This window comes from Danio aesculapii, chromosome 15 (assembly GCF_903798145.1).
Source record: "Danio aesculapii chromosome 15, fDanAes4.1, whole genome shotgun sequence".
Lineage (NCBI taxonomy): Eukaryota > Metazoa > Chordata > Actinopteri > Cypriniformes > Danionidae > Danio > Danio aesculapii.
Genome location: NC_079449.1, coordinates 23792061 through 23813913, shown reverse-complemented (window position 1 = coordinate 23813913; position 21853 = coordinate 23792061). Strand labels below are relative to the sequence as shown.

At 33.6% G+C, this 21853-nt stretch overlaps 3 protein-coding genes across 4 annotated transcripts in view; all 3 read left to right on the top strand.

The window, feature by feature from the left end:
- Positions 1-5068, top strand: part of cpda (carboxypeptidase D, a) — a 32624-nt gene extending 27556 nt beyond the window's left edge. For both annotated transcript variants that reach the window (XM_056473083.1, XM_056473082.1), the window contains exons 16-21: positions 695-793; positions 971-1032; positions 1778-1909; positions 1989-2174; positions 3535-3637; positions 3782-5068. In XM_056473083.1, the coding sequence (XP_056329058.1) occupies positions 695-793; positions 971-1032; positions 1778-1909; positions 1989-2174; positions 3535-3637; positions 3782-4008 (809 nt within the window). In that variant the 3' untranslated portion in view covers positions 4009-5068. The remainder of the gene's footprint in view (positions 1-694; positions 794-970; positions 1033-1777; positions 1910-1988; positions 2175-3534; positions 3638-3781) is intronic.
- A 3819-nt stretch (positions 5069-8887) lies between these two features.
- LOC130242125 (Golgi SNAP receptor complex member 1-like) lies at positions 8888-20725 on the top strand. The gene is made up of 6 exons (XM_056474145.1): positions 8888-8953; positions 14206-14317; positions 14421-14511; positions 15211-15318; positions 15899-15989; positions 20556-20725. Exons 1-6 carry the CDS (start codon positions 8923-8925, stop codon positions 20723-20725), a joined length of 603 nt encoding a protein of 200 aa, XP_056330120.1. The 5' UTR covers positions 8888-8922.
- Positions 20726-21184: 459 nt separating this feature from the next.
- Positions 21185-21853, top strand: part of gosr1 (golgi SNAP receptor complex member 1) — a 39247-nt gene continuing 38578 nt past the window's right edge. The window contains exons 1-2 of the mRNA XM_056474144.1: positions 21185-21255; positions 21339-21413. Of these exons, the coding sequence (XP_056330119.1) occupies positions 21185-21255; positions 21339-21413 (146 nt within the window). The remainder of the gene's footprint in view (positions 21256-21338; positions 21414-21853) is intronic.

Below are 21853 nucleotides of genomic sequence, written 5' to 3'. Positions count from 1 at the left end.
ATTTAATCGATTTGTTCAAAAACAGTGATTCATCCTGTAATGAAAGAAGTGAAGTCTTTACGAGTGAGTCGTTAAATCATTCATTGAGGAAATTTGTTCAGAAACTCTGATTTACCCAATAAAAAAACAATTAAGTCCTTATTATCGAGTCATTCAGTAGTTCAATAGATTTGTTCAAAATTGCTGATTCATCCTGTAATGAAACAAGTGAAGTCTTTACAAACAAGTCGTTAAATCATTCATTGAGGAAATTTGTTCAGAAACTCTGATTTACCCAATAAAAAAACAATTAAGTCCTTATTATCGAGTCATTCAGTAGTTCAATAGATTTGTTCAAAATTGCTGATTCATCCTGTAATGAAACAAGTGAAGTCTTTACAAACAAGTCGTTAAATCATTCATTGAAGACTTTTGTTCAGGAACACTGATTTACCCAATAATAAAACAATTAAGTCTTAATTAGCGAGTCACAGAATAATTCAATAGATTTGTTCAAAAATGCTGATTCATCCTGTAATGAAACAAATGAAGTCTTTATGGGTTATTTTATAAAAATCATAAAGATGTCTAATAAATTCAGTTCTCAATTTATCCCGATCTCTCCCAATTCCGCTGTTTTAGGAAATGTCACGTTTGTTGCATGTGTTTGCTGATTTTTTAATTATTTTTTTTGTTATTTGCTTCTCAATTTCAGTTGAAAATGATGACACGCTGAGATATCTGGCCACTGTTTATGCTGACCACCATACCACAATGCACTTGGGTAACACTGGATGTCCGAACAGAGGCCAGAGTATGAGGATTTCTTCCATTTATTGTTCTTAGGGTTTGAAAACAACTGTTTGTCTTTTCAGTAACAAAAAGATGCTCCGCATGTTGACTGCATTTTTTAAATGACTTAAATTTATAGGTAGAGGATACATTTTTGTCATTTAAAAAAAAATTACATTTTCTCTGTGTTGCCGAGCAGGCAACATCCCTGGTGGTGTCCTTCGAGCAGCAGCGTGGCAGAGTCACATGGGCAGCATGAAGGTAAATTACAAACTAAATATAGTATTTTTTTAAAGGCAAGACACTGCAGGTGAATAAAGTGGAAAGTTAACTAATATTTATGATCTTTTCCAAAATGTTTAGTTAAAAGATGCAACTGAGACATTGTTTAATTAAATAAATATGTATATTACAGTCAAAGTTGTTTACAGAAGGGATTTTGTGAAGCTCTTTTTATCACTTATAATTCTGAAAATACTGCGAACATAGTGCATAGAAAAAAAATGTTATATAATTGAGTTTAATTGAAATATCCATTTCATGTATGAATTTTTGCTTTGTAAAAATGTTCAGATTTGAATAAAACCATGATTTATGTAGGTGCTGCTGTACTGGAGAAAAAGCTCAATTTGAAAGAACGTTTAAAGTGTATTTTGAGTGTTTTCCTTCCATTAGATTGTAGGATTTTTGGCTTTTTATTTTTTCAATGTAAAAATTGACAGAAAAACTGTATTTGCTTGCACGGTCTTGTCTTTTAAAAGAAGATAGAAGAATTTATTTATTTATTTTGTTAAATTCACCCTTCACAAAAGACTTCAATTACTAGCTGATGGATGAATGTGTAATAGATGGCTGTATTATTGTATATGATGACATGAGACCGCTATATCACTGTTTTATCATTGCAAATATTTAAATAATTAAATAAATAAGATAGGAAGTGACCTAGTGAACTAAATGACAGTTATTTGTGAAATCCAAATTCCTCCTTTTCTCCGTGTTGCAGGACTTCAGTGTGGACTTTGGTCACTGTCCCGAGATCACGGTCTACACCAGCTGCTGTCCATTTCCTTCAGCTGAAATGCTGCCCTCGCTATGGGCTGAGAACAGGAAGTCTCTTCTTAGCATGCTGGTTGAGGTCAGTCTGTTGTTTTTTCTGTCACTCTGTTCATTTTCGTCCACTTCATCTTACCTTCAAGTTTGCTCTTCTGTTGTAGGTGCATAAAGGGATTCGTGGAGTAGTCAAGGGTAAGAATGGTAAGCCCATCGTGGGTGCTGTAATTGTATTGAACGGTGGTGTTCGAGTCTACACTAGTGAAGGAGGGTATTTCCATGCTCTTCTGGCTCCTGGTTTACACAACATTGAAGCGATGGCTGATGGATACCAACAACAATCCCAGAAGGTGAAAATTTTATTTTATTTTTTAATTATATTTTATTCTGTTTATTTTATTTAATTTTTTTATTTTATTATTTTTATATATGTATTTTTTTATTTTTGGTATTTTATTTTTATTTATTTTTATTTTTTGTTTTGGTTTTTGTTTTGTTTTATTTTTATCTTATTTTGTTTTATTTTTTAATAATTTTTATTTTGTTTAATTTAATTACATTTTTTAATATTATTATTTTTATATATGTATTTTTAATTTTTTATTTTGGTATTTTATTTTTATTTTGTTTTATTTTTTGTTTTTTTTGTTTGTTTTTATTTTGGTATTTTGTTTAGTGTTATTTTTATCTTTGTTATTTTATTTTTTTATTATTTTTATTTTGTTTAATTTAATAAAAAAATTGATTATTATTATTTTTAGATATGTATTTTTTTATTTTGTTTTATTTTTATTTATTTTTTATTTTTATTTTGGTATTTTTATTTTTTGTTTTTGTTTTGTTTTATTTTTATCTTTGTTTTATTTTATTTTTTAATTATTTTTATTTTGTTTAATTGAATAAAAAAAATAATTTATATTATATATATATATATATATATATGTGTATATATATATATATATATATATATATATATATATGTATTTTTTTATTTTATTTTGGTGTTTTATTTTATTTTATTTATTTTTTATTTTATTTTATTTTGGTGTTTTATTTTATTTTTATTTTATTTTATTTTTAATGTTGTGTTGTGGTTTTGTTTTATTTTGAGGTCTCATTTCTAGTTTAGCTCTACTGCTACTACTACCACTAATAATAATAATAGTAATAATAATGATAATAATTTACAATGTTTAAACTCAGTTAAATTAATTAAACTGAATAATAATGTACATGCAAACGTCACAAACGCCCAGTGTCAGTCATCAACATGACAACTTTCACCTTACAGTCATAAAATATATTAACAAAATACATTAAAGATTAATAATGTAAAAATGCATTAGTATTTAAATAACATTAAAATAACCGTTATGATAATCAACCACTAATGCTGGTTTCACACTAAACACAGTCACCATGTCACTTGCTCTAGTTTACTTGTGGGATGTTTTTGACCTTCGGCAAATGTTCTGCTTGTTGAATTATTTGAACTTACTCAGATGATAAACCTCACTCCTTGCCATTTGCTCCTCCCAGTGGAAATTCACCTTTGTTTGCACATTTTTCTTGACTTTGTATGTAATATACTCTTATGATTACTTCAATTTTTATTTGATGTAAACATAGCATAAATTAATTACCCGAATTTAGTCATGTTTTTTAAATCTTATCTTACATTATTTGACCTGTTCCTGTTTGTCATTTCAGGTGTCTGTGTCGCAGTTTGAAGCAGCAAGTTCTATTATCATTGAGTTTGACATGGAGAACGATATATTTGGCCTTCCTAGAGAATTAGTAGTGGCGAGTGCAGGTAGGCGACTCCAATCACTCACAGCAAGAGCCTAGTTTTTTCCAGAGCTATAATACTCTAAATTGATTGATCAAAATTTTAAAATACTATATTCATATGCTAATTTTAAGTATCTTATTTCCCCCCTCATTATTCACTCCCCAGCTGCTGCGATGACAGCACTAGTCGTGACCGCCTGCATCATCTGGTGCGTCTGCTCAGTCAAATCCAACAGACAAAAAGACGGCTTCCATCGACTACGGCAGCATCGAGACGACTACGACGACGAGATCCGCCTCATGTCTATGGGCTCCAAAAAGTCTCTCCTCAGCCACGAGTTTCAAGATGAGAGCGAAAGTGACGAGGATACACTGTACACCAACAAACTCTGAGTCTGTCCACTGCAGGGCCAGCAGAGGGCGCTCACTGTCCAAAACCGTCGAAAAAAACACCACAGGATGCACTTTAATGGCCTGGTGAATTCGGGCAAGCTTTTTTTTGCACCGTAGTGTATGCAAATAACCACTGCTCTCTCAACCAGCCTGCTTCGTTATCTGGGTCTCTGTAATTCTGGTCCTCTACCCTTTAAAAAGGAAAGCGAAGAGCTAGAGTCCATCTTAACAGGATTATGAAACACTGTGCCTTGTTTGATTAGAGGATGCATGGCCGCTGCTGTGGTGAGGATGACGATTTTCTAGTGTAAATGAAATTTTCCGCCCATTTTCTTTTCTTCTTCTTCTGTGGACCCGGATTGGTCGGGAATCCATCCAGATGAGAGTCTGGTCAGATCATCGGTATCATTATGAGTTTGTTAGGAGCAACAGACAGCTGTCTTTGCGGTTCTCTTTATGTGTAGCCAACAGAATGCCAGATATTTCACTTTATGTGAACTAATTAAGGCATTTCATAAGTGATATTAAAGAGATAGTTCATCCAAAGAAAAATGCTGTTAATTTAATGGCCTTTAGACAAGATATGGTGTAGGTTACCTTTTTTTGCTGAAACTGTGGCTCTTGGTGATTTACAAAAAGTCAGTCAATGCTATTGGCTATAGTCAATACTATTTTAAGTTAGAAAAACATAAACAAGCTAAAAAGCAGGCTTCTAGCCATACGTTTGAGGTCTTATGAAGCAAAACGATAGATCTGTAACTGAGTATTATTTATTTTTATTTATAAACATATGTTACAGGAAGCATGTGTTGCATATCTAAACGTATGTGACGGCAAACTCACGCTGCTCCAGACTGCCCTGAACACACTCCCAGCTGTTTTCTGTAGCTGTGGATTAAAGGTAATACTAATCCTGTGGCTTGACAAAACTGAAAACATCATAAATATTCACAGGGATTCATTTTGCTTTGCCTTTTTTGACTCTGAAAATGCCAACAGCCACTTTTTATGAATCACCAAGGACCACGAAAAATAGTTTTTAATGTAGAGGAAAGCTACCAACATAAGCCGTCTTTTTTAAAATTAGCAGCAAATGTTCAAGGTTTTGGGAAATCCACTTATGGGGATAGTTCACACAAAGATGAAAATTCGGTCATCATTTACATTTACTTTCATCTTCCACTCGTTTCAAACCTGTTAAACACAAAAGGAGATAATCTGAAGAATGTTGTTGACTTCCATGGTAGTTTTTATGGATTTCAATGACTGCCCCCCCCCCCCCCCCCCCCCCCCCCCCCAAATCTTAAAAATACTTTTAATTTTGTGTTTAACAGAAGAAAAAAATTCATAAAAGTTCAGAAGCACTTGAATCTGAGGAAATGTTGAGGGAATTTTCATTTTTTGGGGTGAACTATTCCTTTAAAGCAAGTGAATGGGCTCAACATGGAGTCCAGATTCCACACATAAACTCAGTATTTACAGCAGAACTTTTTTAAAATTTACTTTAAACTACAAATACCCACCTTAATCCATCTCGTTGACCTCTATAGTAGTTTTTATGGATGTCAATGGCTGTTTTTCCCCGTCTGTTCTTAAAAATACTTTAATTTTGTGTTTAACAGAAGAAAGAAATCAACCGCAAAATCAAGGTTTTGGGAAATCCATTTAAAAGGGATGGTTCACACAAAAATGAAAATGCTGTCATCTTTTACTCATCTTCCACTTGTTTCAAACCTGTTTGGGTTTCTTTCTTCTGTTAAACACAAAGGGTTATATTATGAAGAATGTTGGAAACAACGTTGTTGACTTCTATGGTAGTTTTCATGGCCCCCAATTCTTAAAAATACTTTTAATTTTGTGTTTAACAGAAGAAAAAAATTCATAAAAGTTCAGAAGCACTTGAATCTGAGGAAATGTTGAGGGAATTTTCATTTTTTGGGGTGAACTATTCCTTTAAAGCAAGTGGATGGGCTCAACATGGTGCAAATTCCATATATAAACTCAGCATTTACAGCAGAACCTTGTCTTCTTTACTTTCAAACTACAAATGCTTGCCTTAATCCATCTTGTTGACCTCTATGGTAGTGTTTATGGATGTCAATGGCTGTTTTTTCTCCTTACATTCTTAAAAATACTTTAATTTTGTGTTTAACAGAAGAAAGAAATTCATAAAAGTTTAAAACCACTTGAATCTGAGGAAATGTTGAGGGAATTTTCTTTTTTTTGGGGGGTGATATATCCCATTAAAGCAAGAGAATGGGCTCAACATAGAGTCCAAATTCCACTAGGTATTTACAGCAGAACTTTGTCGTCTTTACTTTTAAACTACAAACGTTCACCTTAATCCATCTCTGTGGATTATATCTCAACAAAATGGTTTACATTGAGCCCCATTCGCTTGCATTCACTTGTGGAAGAAAATGCTGAAATATTTTCTTTTCCAAAACCTCAGTTTCTCTTCAGCTGAGAAAAGTCATTTGCATGTCGGATGACTCAGGATTGAGTATTTAATCAAGACGTTTACATAATTTTATTTTGGATGAACTATTTCTTTAACCATCTCAGACTGCCAGAAATATGTTGTCCAAGTTGTTTTCAGACAAATGTAGATATTTACATTAAGCAGTCTCCCATTATTCATTATAAAGGTGACATGTTAGATACATAGCAGACAATTATGCTCACTTACTGCCTTCCCAATTCTCTGTAATTTGGACATTCAGGGATACGATAAAAGCTTAAAATAACCTTGAAAATATGGATATGATCGTGTTTAGTCAGTGTTCTTGGGTTGTTTTGTCTTATTGTGCACTCTTCAGTGTTGTCCCAGTTTACTTTTTAAAAATATTTATTTTTGTTTTATCCATCCAATGAAAGACTCCTCTCAGGCATCCCAGAAAGATCCAGAAGACCGATTTATTGAAATGTCATCACTTAGTTTAGTGTTTCTCAACCACGTTCCTGTAGGACCATCAACACTGCATGTTTTGGATGTCTCCTTAGTTTGTTACACCCATTACAGGTCTTTCAGTCTCTGCTAATGAGCTGATGATCTGAATCAGGTGTGTTTGGTTAAGGAGACACGGAAATGTGCTGAGCCGGTGATCCTATAGGAACGTGGTTGAGAAACACTCGTTTAGTTGACACATTTAAATATTATTTATAGTTCAGGGCATCCAGTGTATATTTAAATCTCAGTGACCAAGGGAAATCCTGTAAGTCTTTAACATAACACATCAAATATCTTGCTTTAGATGCTTAATGTATGTACAATATTGTTTTTTTTAATTCAATCACTCACTGTTCTGCCATCTAAAAAGACAAAAGCAAGTATATGGATGGAATTATGAAGAGTGGTAGGACTTTGATCATGATCATGCTTTTAAAACGGAAAAGCAAGAAACGTCCTGTTAAACCTTAATAAAACATTAAGACTCTTATTTATAATGCATATCATTCTGTGCCAGACTGATCATTCATACAAGTCAAATGTCAATAGGTGGTGCAACGATGTTCGTATGATTTAAGTATTTGTTGATCCCATTGCTGACAAAATCTGAAATGAATTTGGCTTGATGTTGATTGTCATGCTTGAATGTAAATTTCTGGGTGTTTGAACAAATACGTTAAAGTTTTCTATGTTTGTGCTGATGTTTATTTTCTTCTTTTTTATACAACAATGGTTGTAGATATTGAATTGTTGCCAACGATATGTACATTACACAAGTGCAATTCCTGTCAAGAGTGAAAGAACTGCACAAATAAACCTGTTTATGTGTATTAAAGAAATGAATGGTGTGTGTTGAAATGAGATGTAAATAAAGATCAAACTTTGTTCTGGATAGTTTTTGTGGTTTTCTTTAATGTTGCCATGTTTTGTAGTTAAAAAAACATAAAAAAACATGACTTAAACCACTTCATTTTTATTATTTGTTTTTCATATATAATGTATTTTAACCATATGTAAATGTTCTGCACTCTATCTATCTATCTGTCTGTCTGATATGTTTAGTTATAGTTATTCATTTACAAATATAAGAAGTCTGTCGATTTATCCATCAGTCGTTATATCTATCTGTCTATCATTCTGTCTCGTTCTATCTGTCTCGTTCTATCATCTATCCCTCTATCATGTTTAGTTATAGTTATTAATTTACAAATAAAAGAACCAAAAAAAAACTGGATTATTCATTCATATTCTTTTTGGTTTAGTCCCTTTATTAATCTGGGGTCGCCACAGCGGAATGAACCACCAACTTATCTAGCATATGTTCTACGCAGCGGATGCAACCCATCTCCAGCTCTACATACTCATACACTACGGACAATTTATCTTACCTGTGCTACATGTCTTTGGATTGTGGGGGAAACCGGAGCATCCGGAGGAAACCCAAGCAAACGCAGAAGGAACATGCAAACTCCACACAGAAACGCCAACTAACCCAGCCGAGGCTTGAACCAGCGACCTTCTTGCTGTGAGGCGACAGCACTACCTACTGCGGATTATATAATATATATTATTATAGTATATATAAGCAAAATATCATATATAAATAAAATATATATAAAAGGAGAGGGGGTTGTTGTTAGACGGGAGACAGCTTCGAGAATTGTTTATATTATTAAAGTCCATCCCAACCCTAACCATCACATTAATGTAAAAACAAAAACTATACTGAGTATTATTCATATTATTTATTAAACTGTATTTCATTAACGCCTACCTCACCCCAATCCCTCCCTTTATAGTAATGTAAATAATTAATCCGCAGCTGTATCCCATCTAGAGTTCACCAGGAAAATGGCCGCGCGAGGGCGCTGTGATGTCGGAGCGCAACGCTGAGTGTCGTAAAGCGCTCTTGCTCGAGTCTCCGCCTCTGCCAGCGCCACCGCGGATGACGTGCAACAACAAAGATGGCAGGAGGAAACAGCAACTATTGGGAAGGTGAGGTGGCAAAGCGTTACAAATTCCACTCGACCAAAAGCTTTATTGCGCTTCGAGACAGCTGACGCCAATGCCTTCTTCTGAATGATCTTTGGTGACGATTCAATGAAAACTCAAACAGGTTACCCCGTTAACTAGCGCTGTTAGCATTAGCTCGCTAAGCCCGGAGGAAACGTCAGTGTTTTCGATTAACCCAAAAACCTGAGGAATACTGCGAGATATCTGTTACTTCTCTATATTTGACAGTTTGTTTGATTGCGTTCATTTTCTACATACATTTTTAGTTTAATGTGCTAAGAAACGTGGGAACGTTAGACGTTACGTAGCTGTTTGTATGTGAATATGAAACAAGTTTGTACACTAATATAAAATAAACTTATGGCTTAACATATGTTCCAAATCTAATAAACTGCCTTCCTATATAGGCTTCAGTGTACGTTTGAAGTATTTACACGTGTATATGATGTCTAAAACACATAGTTACACTAACATTGGTTATTATAGTAGGAATAAACTTGATTTCAAACATACAATGTTTAAGAAGTGTAACTAACTAACTTAACGTTGCCCACTGAAGTTATTGGGGTAAAGTTAGTTTTATGTTTGCACATTCGTTCATGTTTAAACAATGACAATTTCTGATGTGCTACTTTAAATATTGGGACTGAAATCGCATGTAATTATGACTTCAACAACATCAGCATTGTACATTTTAAGTTCTGTCACAGATTGTACTGATCACCAAAGAAATGTTTTCTCTGTAAAGTATCCTCAAATCCCAATTGCAGTTTTTGTTCTCCCCAAACCGGTTGGGACATTTATACATATGGTGTGGGAATATGAAAAGATGTATGAGTTTTGGGAAAAAACTTCAATATTATCTGAAATTATAGGAAAAGATATACCAGTGCAACCAGTTGTGCTGCGTTTAAATGATGATTCCAGTCTGGGTTTGATGGAGCGACAAAGAAAGGTCTGGTTGGCAGGACTAACATCTGCAAAAAAGATCATTGGCAAAGATGGCTTCCTCTGCATTCTTTATTTATTTGGCAGTGGCTATATCAGTTTTATTATATAGTATTGTTAGAACGTTCAACAGCCAGAATAAATAAAGATAGGGCCTCAACTCTTGATGCGTGGAAAACGGCTGCAGATAAACTGGCAGAAAGACTCATAGATAATAGAAATGAATGTGCAACAACCTGAATCTTTAAATCTTTGATATTCTCTGTGGATTTCTGCTTAATTTTGTTAGTGTATTCTTATGTGTGTATGGATGTATATATGTACATGTATGTGTATGTATGTATGTATGCATGTACAGATATGTATATGTATGGGCAGGTATACATACATGTATGTATATGTGTATTATTTTCTGTAATATTATAGACTGTAAATATACCCTGTATTTATTATGTTTGTGTTTAAGATACAGTGTGTGTATGTATGTATGTATGTATGTATGTATGTATATATATATATATATATATATATATATATATATATATATATATATATATATATATATATATATATATATATATATATATATATATATATATATATAGTATATATATATATATGTATATATGTATATATGTGTATATATATATATGTATATATGTATATATATGTATATATATATATATATATATGTATATATGTATATATATATATATATATATATATATATGTATATATGTATATATATATATATATATATATATATATATATGTATATATGTATATGTATGTATGTATGTATGTATATATATATATATATATATATATATATATATGTATATATATATATATATGTATATATATATATATATATATGTATATATGTGTATATATGTATATATGTGTATATATGTATATATATGTGTATATATGTATATATATGTGTATATATGTATATATATGTGTATATATATATATATATATATATATATATATATATATATATATATATATATATATATATATATATATATATATATAGTTGAAGTCAGAATTATTAGCCCCCCTGTTTATTTTTTTTTACCCAATTTCTGTTTAACGGAGAGAAGATTTTTTTTTTTTTAAATAGAGAATAGTTTTATTAACTCATTTCTAATAACTGATTTATTTTATCTTTTTCATGATGACAATAAATAATGGTGGGCTGGGGGGATGAGGAGTGGATCTTGTTTTGTTTATTGGAAAGAAAATTGTAAAGGTGCTGTGACCACTCGCATGTAAAATCAATAAATTTAATTGCAAAAAATAAAATTAGCATTGTTTAATTCACAGCGAACAGTGTTGTACTTTGATAATGTTTGGCTGCTAATATGGCTTCTCTATTTAGAATTTGCATAGAAGACTTTTCTAAAATTATATTAAGGTCATAGTCCGAATGATTGAGGTGAAGTTAGTTTTATATTTGCACATTCTTTTACTTTTACCTTAATATAATTTCAGAAAAATTATTTGCGAATTCTAAAATCATATTAGTAGCCAATTACTTTAAAAGTACAACATTGTTCACAGCCAAATGTATAGTGGTAATATTGTTTTGAAGTCATACTTGCATGGGATTTAGGATTGAATATTCAAAGTAGTTGGTAAACAATATAGGGACTGTGTGACTGTTCAAAAATGAACAAATGTGCGAAGATAAAACCAACTTTACCTCTATGTCCGAATGTGTGAATATAAAACCAAATTTACCTCAGTACTGAAGTTACCAGTTTGTTTTATTATTACTGTTTGGTTTTTAAATTATAATGCAAATATAAATATAATGAACATAATAATGTTCTTCTGATCCTTTAACACTAACACTTTCTAATTAGTTTACTATTCTGTTTTTTTTTTTTTTCAGAAAATTTGTTTGGAATTTCTAATATTGACCCCACATTCTCTATTCAGTCTAATCTATATATACGTTTTAATACAAATGATTACTTTGGTCTAACGCTATATATTTTTAATGCAACTCCAACACTGACAATTCATTTGAGATATTTTGTTTCTATTTTTCTTTTTACAGTTTTTCTCAGTGGCTTTGGCGCATTTCAACACAACACAATTACGCAACAGTTAATGCATTTCTCAAAACAATTAGTCATTTGTGCACATCATAGTAGCAGTTTCTCATTCCTTCCAACAAATTGCAAATGCTATTGGACATGCATCAATTGCTTTCATACAACTCTCTGCTGTTTTATAACATTATCATTTGTTTATGTCATGTCAGTCAAAATTAACTAAACTTGTGAATGCTGAATAGTCATTCCATATAAAGCTAAGAGTCCTCGTTTAATTACTTGAATCATTACATACAAAATGTTGAACTAGTTGTTAAAATCTGTCAAGCAAATTTTATTAAAATTTTTTTTAAAATATTTTTTTTCTTGAAAATGTCTTCTAAACTGAACCATTTCATGAATGATTTACAGACCTATGTATGTTGTAGGTTCAGTTCCAATATGGACTGCAATATTGTTTACAGCTCTACCCAAAGGAAGTTTATGTTTGTTGTAAATAAGGGTGTATTTATTCTTTTGCACAATGCTGTGATTAAATTAAAATTGTAAAGAGCAAATGCAGTAAAACATGTGAAACATACATATTCAGTGTCTTGTACTCAGATACCTTACTAAATGCATTGATTTCTAACTTTACTGTAGTTTTCAAATGGCTGTGCAAATAGTATATAGTGCTTTCTTGAGCATTTTCAGGACCTGTCACCAAAATCTGACTTTTTTGCATTGTAACAAATGTACAGAGTAAACATAATGAAAACATGACAAAGCCATTTGACATCTTATTCATAAACAATGGTGTCAGGACTTTTCATCTTGATGATACTGACACTTTCATTGACATGAATACTTGCTTTTGAGGAATGAGCTGTCCATTTTGAGCAAGTGACACGCTTTTGCAGGTTATCAGCTAGGTTTTGCAGTTTGTACTAATTGTTTTGAGAAATGCATTAACTGTTGTGCAAATGTAAATAGTGTTGTGAGAAATGCACCAAAGCCACTGAGAAACTTCAGCCATATAACAGTGACACTGTTCTATATTCAGAATTTTTAAATACTTAAACTTGTTCTGGGAGTTGCCATATTATTTACATGTTTTTTTTGTTGATGCTTTAAAGATGCAGTAGGTGATCTGCCAAAATGCTAACTGGTTAGCATAATATCTTTGAAACGCAATACCTCCCCTGCCGTCCAAAGCCACGCCTCCTGAAACACGCGCAACTTAAAGATGACAACAGACAACCCACTAGTTCACGTCATTCATCAGTTAGAAATGTAGTTAGTGGTTGGCCGACGGGTGCTGGAATTACACTTACTGCTAAGCCATACTTGCATGCTATTTCAAAGCGAATATTCAAAGAGCAAGGTAAACAATATAGGGAGAGCATCACAGGTTGTCATTGTTCAAAAATGAACCAATGTGAATTTACAACCAACTTCACTACAGGAAGGCTAGGCGGAATAGCGCTATTTACTTGTTTTGTTGTTAAACTAAATAAAAATCTACATTATCGATGCTGTAAAATGTCCCATATGAAATTGAAAATAGTTACATCAATCTTTCGCTGGAAGATATATATAACCCATTCGTAAAACAACACAATCTGCATCAGCTTTGCGTGACTAAAATACTTTTAAAACATAACCTGTCTAAAAGAAAAACTTCAGCCATGGTGTCATCCATCCTCCTGTGATCTCATGTATCTTGTGTACACATGAATGCACGGCGTGGATCTGCGTGAACAGGTGCGCAGATGTACAAATCTACATTTGTTGAGAGACAGTTTGGGCTACTTATCTGAATTATGGGAAATATTGGCTCGACAATATTTAATTGGATGAACATTTTTTTTAGTTTTATGCCTTACCCAGAATATAAAATACATATGAATACTTTTAGAGCATTTACTTTAATCATTACTATTGGAATGTGAAGAGACTTTCAACCAGAACAACAAAAAATGTTTCTGAAGATAATCACCTACTGCACCTTTAATGGCTTCTGTTGTTTTGTATTTGTAAGTACTTTAGATAAAAGCATCTGCTTAATGATTAAATGAAAATAATGTTATGTAAACCTCCACTATCTGTAAAGGTTGTTATGCTTATTGATTGATTTGTATTATGTCATTTTATAGTCTTGAATTTTATAGATTTGTATAACCCATGGCATTATTTTCTGAGTGCTGAATGTTATCTTGTTTTATTGTGTGTTGACAGACCTGCGGAAGCAGGCGAGGCAGCTGGAGAATGAGCTGGACTTAAAGCTGGTGTCCTTCAGTAAGCTCTGCACCAGTTACAGCAGCTCTCGGGACGGCCGCAGAGGAGACAGGTGTGACTGTCGCTACTGTAACTCATACAGGAAGTTTTGATGTTTAATAAATATGAAAAAGATGGTGGAGTTAATAACATAATTCTTTTCCCTCTGTTTTCAGTAGCTCCGATACAACACCTCTACTCTGCAACTCCACTCAGGACAGAATGTTTGAGACCATGTCTGTGGAGATTGAGCAGTTACTTGCAAAAGTAAGACCTTCAGTATGCCAGTTTTTGGTGCAGAATATAGGACACATGTACACGCTGCCCCTAAATTGTGTTGTCAATCTATCTTTTAGGTTTTTCCCATGTGCTTTGTTTTACAAAGCAAAAAGAAAGTCATGAGGACATGGCAATTTATTCTATTTACACGGACTGATTTTCTTACTAACTTCATAACTAGCTAACATTTATTTATTTTGAGAATTTTAACCCTTTAAATTTCAATTTGGAATAAAAACATTATTATTTTCTATATAATAAATGCAAAGCAAATGCCTTAATGATTAGATTTTTTTTTATTTTTGTTCATTATAATTTGTGCAGTGCCAGGTTAGACATGATATCATCTATTACATACAAGTTACACACAAACCACACTGATATCTGTGTAGTACACCCACATCATGATAGTTAATCATCCACAGTGTTTATTGGAAAAGATTTTTCATTATGCTGTGACAGAAAACTTGCCCTGAAACATCCCCGTTGGAAAAAAAAGACTAATACAACAAATCTGTTTAATACTGAATGCTATATTTAGGGATCAATAGCAATATCTTTACAGCAGATGTCTGCAATATTTTTTTAATGATAGCAAATTGTTGAATTGCAATTAATTGTAATTTGTTTAACATTATTCGTTTGATCAGTGTCTTATTTTGTCTCAAATTTTATTACTTTTTAAAGCTGACAGGGGTGAATGACAAGATGGCTGAATATACAAGCACACCGGGAGTAACGTCTCTGAACGCTGCTCTGATGCACACTCTCCAGAGACACAGAGACATCCTACAGGTGATTTTCTTACAATCTCAATTTCTTAAAAAAGCACAGGGATTGTTCAATACTATTCAAAAGCCTGGGATCAGATTAAAAAAGAAAAAGGAAAGTACACTTTTTATTTAACAAGGATGCCTTAAATTTATCAAAAGTAATTCAATTAAAAATGTAACAAAATGTTAAAATACATTTAAAAAATGCAGCAATATTTTGTTTTTTTGATTTCTGTTCATAAAACAAATTCAGAAAAAAAAATGAAGTGCCACATGTATTCAGTGTTGATAATAGTAATTATAATTATAGATGTTTCCTGAGCACAGTGTCATCGTATTATTTATTTTTGAAGTTAAACATTTTTAAAAAACTTTGCCATCACAGAAATAAATTACATTTTTAAATGTATTGCAAAAAAAAAAAATTTTATTGAATAAATGCAGTCTTGGTGAGTAAAAGAAACACCCCCACGTTCTGAGCAGTAGTGTTTATGTTTATGAAATATTTATGAAAACTTTATCTTTAAGATAAAAAGACACTTCCTCTATTTGACATCGCCTGGCATCTAAATTTACACCTTGTCTACTGTTTTCTTTTGTAGGACTACACACATGAATTTCATAAAACCAAATCAAACTTCATGGCAATCAGGGAGAGAGAGGACCTTTTGGGATCTGTGAGAAAGACATTGAGTGAGTGTTTTTTTTATTTTTAATTGTCTGAAATTGTGCATCTATTGTGTATTTAATCATATTTAAACATAGAGAATGATAGTTTTCTCTCCCTCACTCCTTTCACTTTTAGGGAGAAAATGAAAGGAAACTCCATCCCCCCCCCCCCCCCCCCCCCCCCCCCCCCCCCCCCCTCAGATTTATTTCCATTTTCCCATTTTAGGTGCTTTATAGGCACGACAAATAACTATACATTCGTATTGCCAGAGCAGTGCAGCGTCGCTGCGTACAAACAAGACAGTGCAAAAAGGGCAGTAGTACAAACAAATATAAATATAAAATATAATACTCTCTCTCTCTCTCTCTCTCTCTCTCTCTCTCTCATCTTTGCAAAAAAGAAAGAGTAGAATTCTGCTAAATATTTGTGAAAACTGAGATGGGGAATATTACAGTGTCATTGTGGTATATCTGATAAAGCACTGCACAAAGGCCATGCAAGTTCTCTTTGAAGATCTACAGGCACAGATGTGATGTAGTTCTGGTTGTAACCCTGAGATCTTGACTGCAGGGCTGGATAATGACTTATTGATCTGAGATGCAATGCTCTGGCACCTCTGTGGGCAGCTTTCTTCATTTGTGCACCTTGAAATAGTTGTTGTGGTACCATATATGATGAGAAAAACTCCATTTTGCTACCTGCAATTGCCACTGAACCCATTTTTTTCAGTCAAAATAAACTGGCCTTCAAACTGGATTTGACCTCAATCCATCTCTCACAAAACCGTATTTACTCAAGTAAATACAGCCTCATGTTCACTCACCTCCTCCACCTCACCAGACCAGCAGTTAACTCGTTTACCAAGTATTAGAAAGCAGCATATCAGCAGATCGTATCAGGTTGAACAGGTTTCACTTGTTTCACTTTGAGTCTGTGCTGGTTACTGTTGGAATGTGCAAATTCAGCCTAAATAATCTCTAATAAAATGATATATCACAGGTATAAAGCAAAGTAAACGTCTTTGTCCTGGATATTGTTATATAGTGATCTGCAAAATGTGGGTCCCACTTTATATTAAGTGGGCTTAACTAATTTGTACTTTTAAATTAATCATTTAATACAGTGCACTTATGCACATGCGTGTATTTACATGTGTACATTATATCTCAATTTATCTGCATGTAATTAATTTCTGTAATTATTACATTTATAATTACACTGTTGACCCATCGCTTACAACTTAACCCACGCTTAAACCTACCCATACCACCAAACCTGACCCTAACCCTACCTTCCTACCTCAGTAACATCATGAGTTGTGCAATACAAATATGATTGCACTTTTGTTTTATCTGAGTATCTAGTAGTTAAGGTGAGTTAATATAAAGTGTGACACAAATTTGCGTTGGATACGTTTATCTGTGGGTTTTTAGTTATAATATTAATTGTGTAAAATTACTTTAATTTTAAAATCACGTTTTAATATATTATAAAATGTTTTTTTGAAAAAACCTTTAAAAACCTAGTGGAAATTATATTAAAGTACATTTTTAGCAGTAATTACTCTAAACTTCAGTGTCACATAAGCATTCAGAAATCATTATATGCGGATTTAGCAATTACGAAAGCATTTATGACAGGGGCGCCCAAACTTTTTATTGTGAAGGGCCAAAAACCAAACTTGATTGAGGCTAGTGGGCCGAAGGTAAATATAATTGCCAATTTATTTATTATTGTTTAAAGGGGTGGTCCACTACGAAATCATATTTTAAACTTTAGTTGATGTTTAATGTAGCTGTGTGAACATAAACAGTATCTCTGAATGTAAAATGCTCAAAGTTCAATGCAAAAGGAGACCTTGTTTTTTACAGAGTTAGCTTAGCAAAGCCTACAATGAACGAATTTCGGGGACTACCAAAAATACTTCCGGGCTTTGTGAGATCACAAACGTACTTTTATCGCGCACACTGCGCAGCTAAGGGGCGTGGCCAGGAGCGCTGTAATGTTACAGCAGAGGGAGAAAATGGCGTCCAGCTATTTTCACAGAGCTTCTTCTGTTTCTGTATTTGGACTTCCAAAGGACACAACACAAAAACAAAAGTGCTTACAGTTCAATATTAATTATGTTCCAGAGAATTATAAATTACATGGCAAGCATGATTTGACAAAACACAGCTTCCAGAATCTCTCCCAGTTCAGTTCTGGATTCGGTTAAAATCTCCTCAAAGAAGGAGCAGCTCCAACAAGCAGAAGCTGTTAACTCTGAGCCACGACCTGTAAGTGTTTTTATTTGTTAAAATTGATTATGACATACACAGTGTCCTACACATGCATATTCCGAATATATGTGAAAAACGTTGTGTAACGCGTTGAGTTTAAAATAAAGGAGAGCTCGCCTAACGCATGTAGCAGCAGAAAAATAAATCAAGGCTCACACAGGTCGCATCCCACATCTTGTGCTTTATTCTTCTGTCTACAGCGTCACTACAGAAAATAACTTAATCCATGCATCAGAGAAAAAGAAAAATAAACATTGGTCCCGCGCACATGCGCTTCTCGTGTTATACGCGTCTACAGACAGTTCATACACACGCACACACATACACACACACACACACAATGGCAAACTCTCTTAAAGGAGCCGCACCCCATTTTCACTCGTTACAGACACTTGTCAGATTTTATTTTAGAGAGCGGGCATGAGATTGACAGACTGTTTACACAAAACGGGCATGCTTGTACGGGCGTGATATGGAGCCGATCCGCGAATCGCAGCACATTATGACACATGAGCAATCAGAGCCTCTTGAGGGTGGGCCTTTTAGAGGAACTAGGAAATATATCAGTCGTTTTCATGCTAGCTGAGTAGCTGTATATAATCAAAGTGAGATTTATGAAAACATAACGTGATTTCCTTCAAGTGAAACATGATCACACATTGCTTTGCATCTTATTAACACAACCAAGCCTTAAAATTCCATTCTGGACCACCCCTTTAAAAACAACTAGAAAACATTGCTTTATATTAACTAATACAGTAATATAATGAACTTAATACAGTAAAAACAAAACAATCTAATTTATAACAATAATCTAATAATCTAGAATTACACAAGTTTTTGCCTTGATTTGTTTGCTGATGTCTTCTGGATAGTCCTCTATCCGTCGAGTGACATTATTTATATATTTTTAAATCAGATTCATTTACAACATTTAATTGAAACATTTAATTTCAGTTTGCTTTTTTCTGTAGTGCAGCAATAGAAAAAACTAAAAGGGTTATGTCAAATTAGAAAGGACAATCTCTGTGTTAAAGGCAGGGTTCATACGGTCATGGAAAACCTGGAAAAGTCATGAAATTTTAACATGGCATTTTCCAGACCTGGAAAAGTTTTGGAAAAGACATGGAAAACAGATATCTGAATACTTGAAAATAGGTTAGCTGTCTTTACTTCTTTTCTGTCCTTGGCCAATCACATACTCTCACATTATTAGTGCGGTGAATTTGTGAATTTTGTAAATTTTACATATATATAAATATAAATTGGGCATCACGGTGGCGCAGTGGGTAGCACAATCACCTCACAGGAAGAAGATTGCTGGTACGAGCCTCGGCTGGGTCAGTTGTCATTTCTGTTTGGAGTTTGCATGTTCTCCCCATGTTTGCGTGAGTTTCCCCCGGGTGCTCCGGTTTCTCCCACAGTCCAAAGACATGCACTATAGGTTATTGGGTAAGCTAAAATTGTCCATAGTGTATGTGTGTGATTTAAGTGTGTATGGATGTTGCCCAGTGATGGGTTGCAGCTGGAAGGGCATCCGCTGCGTAAAAATATATGCTGGATAAGTTGCTGGTTCATTCCGCTGTGGCGACGCCAGATTAATAAACGGGACTAAGCTGAAAAGAAAATGAACGAGTAAATGAATGAATAAATATAAATTGATACTAAATAGATTATTGCGTATTTTACGATATGCTGTAAATTTTAATATGTATTGTTTTTTTACCAATGCATATGTAGACATTGCATGAAACATTAGGTCATGAAAGTTTACTTGAAAGTCTTGTAAAAATCATGGAAAAGTCGTGGAATTTTAGTAGTAAAAATGTGTATGAACCTTGTAAATGCCCCAACCCTGTCCCTCATTCTCACTTTCCTCTCAAATCTACTTTGGGTATCTCTGGTTTATGACTATCAGTGTTGAAAGTGGTAAATCCAGAATGTTCAGTTTTCCTTGATAATCTTTTAGAAACAGCATTTTAATATCAAATAGAGTTCTGTTATTACAATATTTGTGTCTTTTCAATGTAGAAATTCAGTGTACTCTTGCAATTCTGAATAAATAAATAATTTCTTTAAAACGGTCTCCTTGACCCAAACATTTTGAACGGTGTTTCATGTATTATTTTTCATACTGGTGTAGATAGATTGATGGATATACATAAAATAAGATAAGATTCTAATCATTCATAAGGTGTACTTTTCATATTTACCTCCAGAGGGCGACAAAGCACTCTTTAACTGACTTTTTGACTTGTCAATGTCGGGTATTGTTTGCACATTCGAATCCATTTACTTTCTGTCGTGCAGTCTTAGATGGTTCTAGTTTCAGTCAGGCCACCGCTGAAGCCTCACCTCACTCTTTGAGTTCGTGCGGTGCGTGCCGTGCTCCTCTGGTTACAGGACTCCCCATCGATCAGCAGCACACAGCTATAGAAATGTCAGCAGGCAGAAATGACAAAGCCCCCAGTGTGATTTAGTGCACTGCCCTTTAAAACCTTGTTGGAATGATTAAGTTGGCTGTCAGCACCCTGTCGCTTTGAATGGTTCGAACTGACAGTTGATTTGACCAGCGAGCAGGTGTAATCCCATAGAAACTGAATTAATATCCCTTCTACATCAGTCTGTTTACAATAGGTGTAGAGGAAAAACCCATCAGAAGGTGGAGTCTAGTTGGTCTGAGGTCGTCATTCAGCTTGACATTTCCATTCCAACAACCATCGTAAACTCTTCCATCTTAGATGAAGATTTGTTTTAATTTGCGCTGTCAGGCCAGCGGGTGTCTTCTTAAAAAAGCCAAGCAGGTGTTGCATAAGCCAAAGGGGTGTGTTTGTCTTTCATTTCTCTGATGAACTCTTGGGAAAGGGCTGCTCTTCCCAGCACTGTGTTCATGCATTATTAACGCTAAATGCTCTTTGTGTGAGAGAGAGAGCTTGAGCATGGCACAGGATGAAGAAAAACCCTCAATATTAACCCAACCCCCCACTTCATCTGAAGTGCCAGGCTTTCTGTAAAATGAAGTCCATGCACTGAGCTGCTTGAGTGATAGCATGTTTCTGTTTAATTGCTAATTAATGTTTTTTCTCTTGTCAGGACGTATAAGAGTGGCTCAGGGGTGAATAACAGGCGGACAGAGCTCTTTCTGAAAGAACACGAACACCTGAGAAAGTAAGAGCCTCACTCATCTGCTTTGTTTGATGAAAAGCTATTGAAAAATGGGAAATATGTTAATTATTACTTCTTTTTTTAAAAGCTTTGGTTTGGTGTGTTTGTTTGTAGGGCTGCAAACTTTGGCCACATAGAATCATCATAGTAATAATAAAAAATTATACTTAAAAATAAAAATATAAAAGAATTGCTAGTCTAATAATCAGGATTCCCACACTTCTTGAAAGTACTTCAGACATACAGATTAAGGCCTGGGAAGTACTTAAAAACAAACTCAGATCCTTGAAAGTGCTTGAATGAAATTTGAAAACAAGCAAAAGAAAGGTTTTATGGTGTTATTTCAGCAATTGTACTATGCTGCTGTCAAAAAACAGTACCAAAAATCTGAGAAATTCTTAATTGAAAAATCGTACATTTAAATATTGCACAATAACAATGAC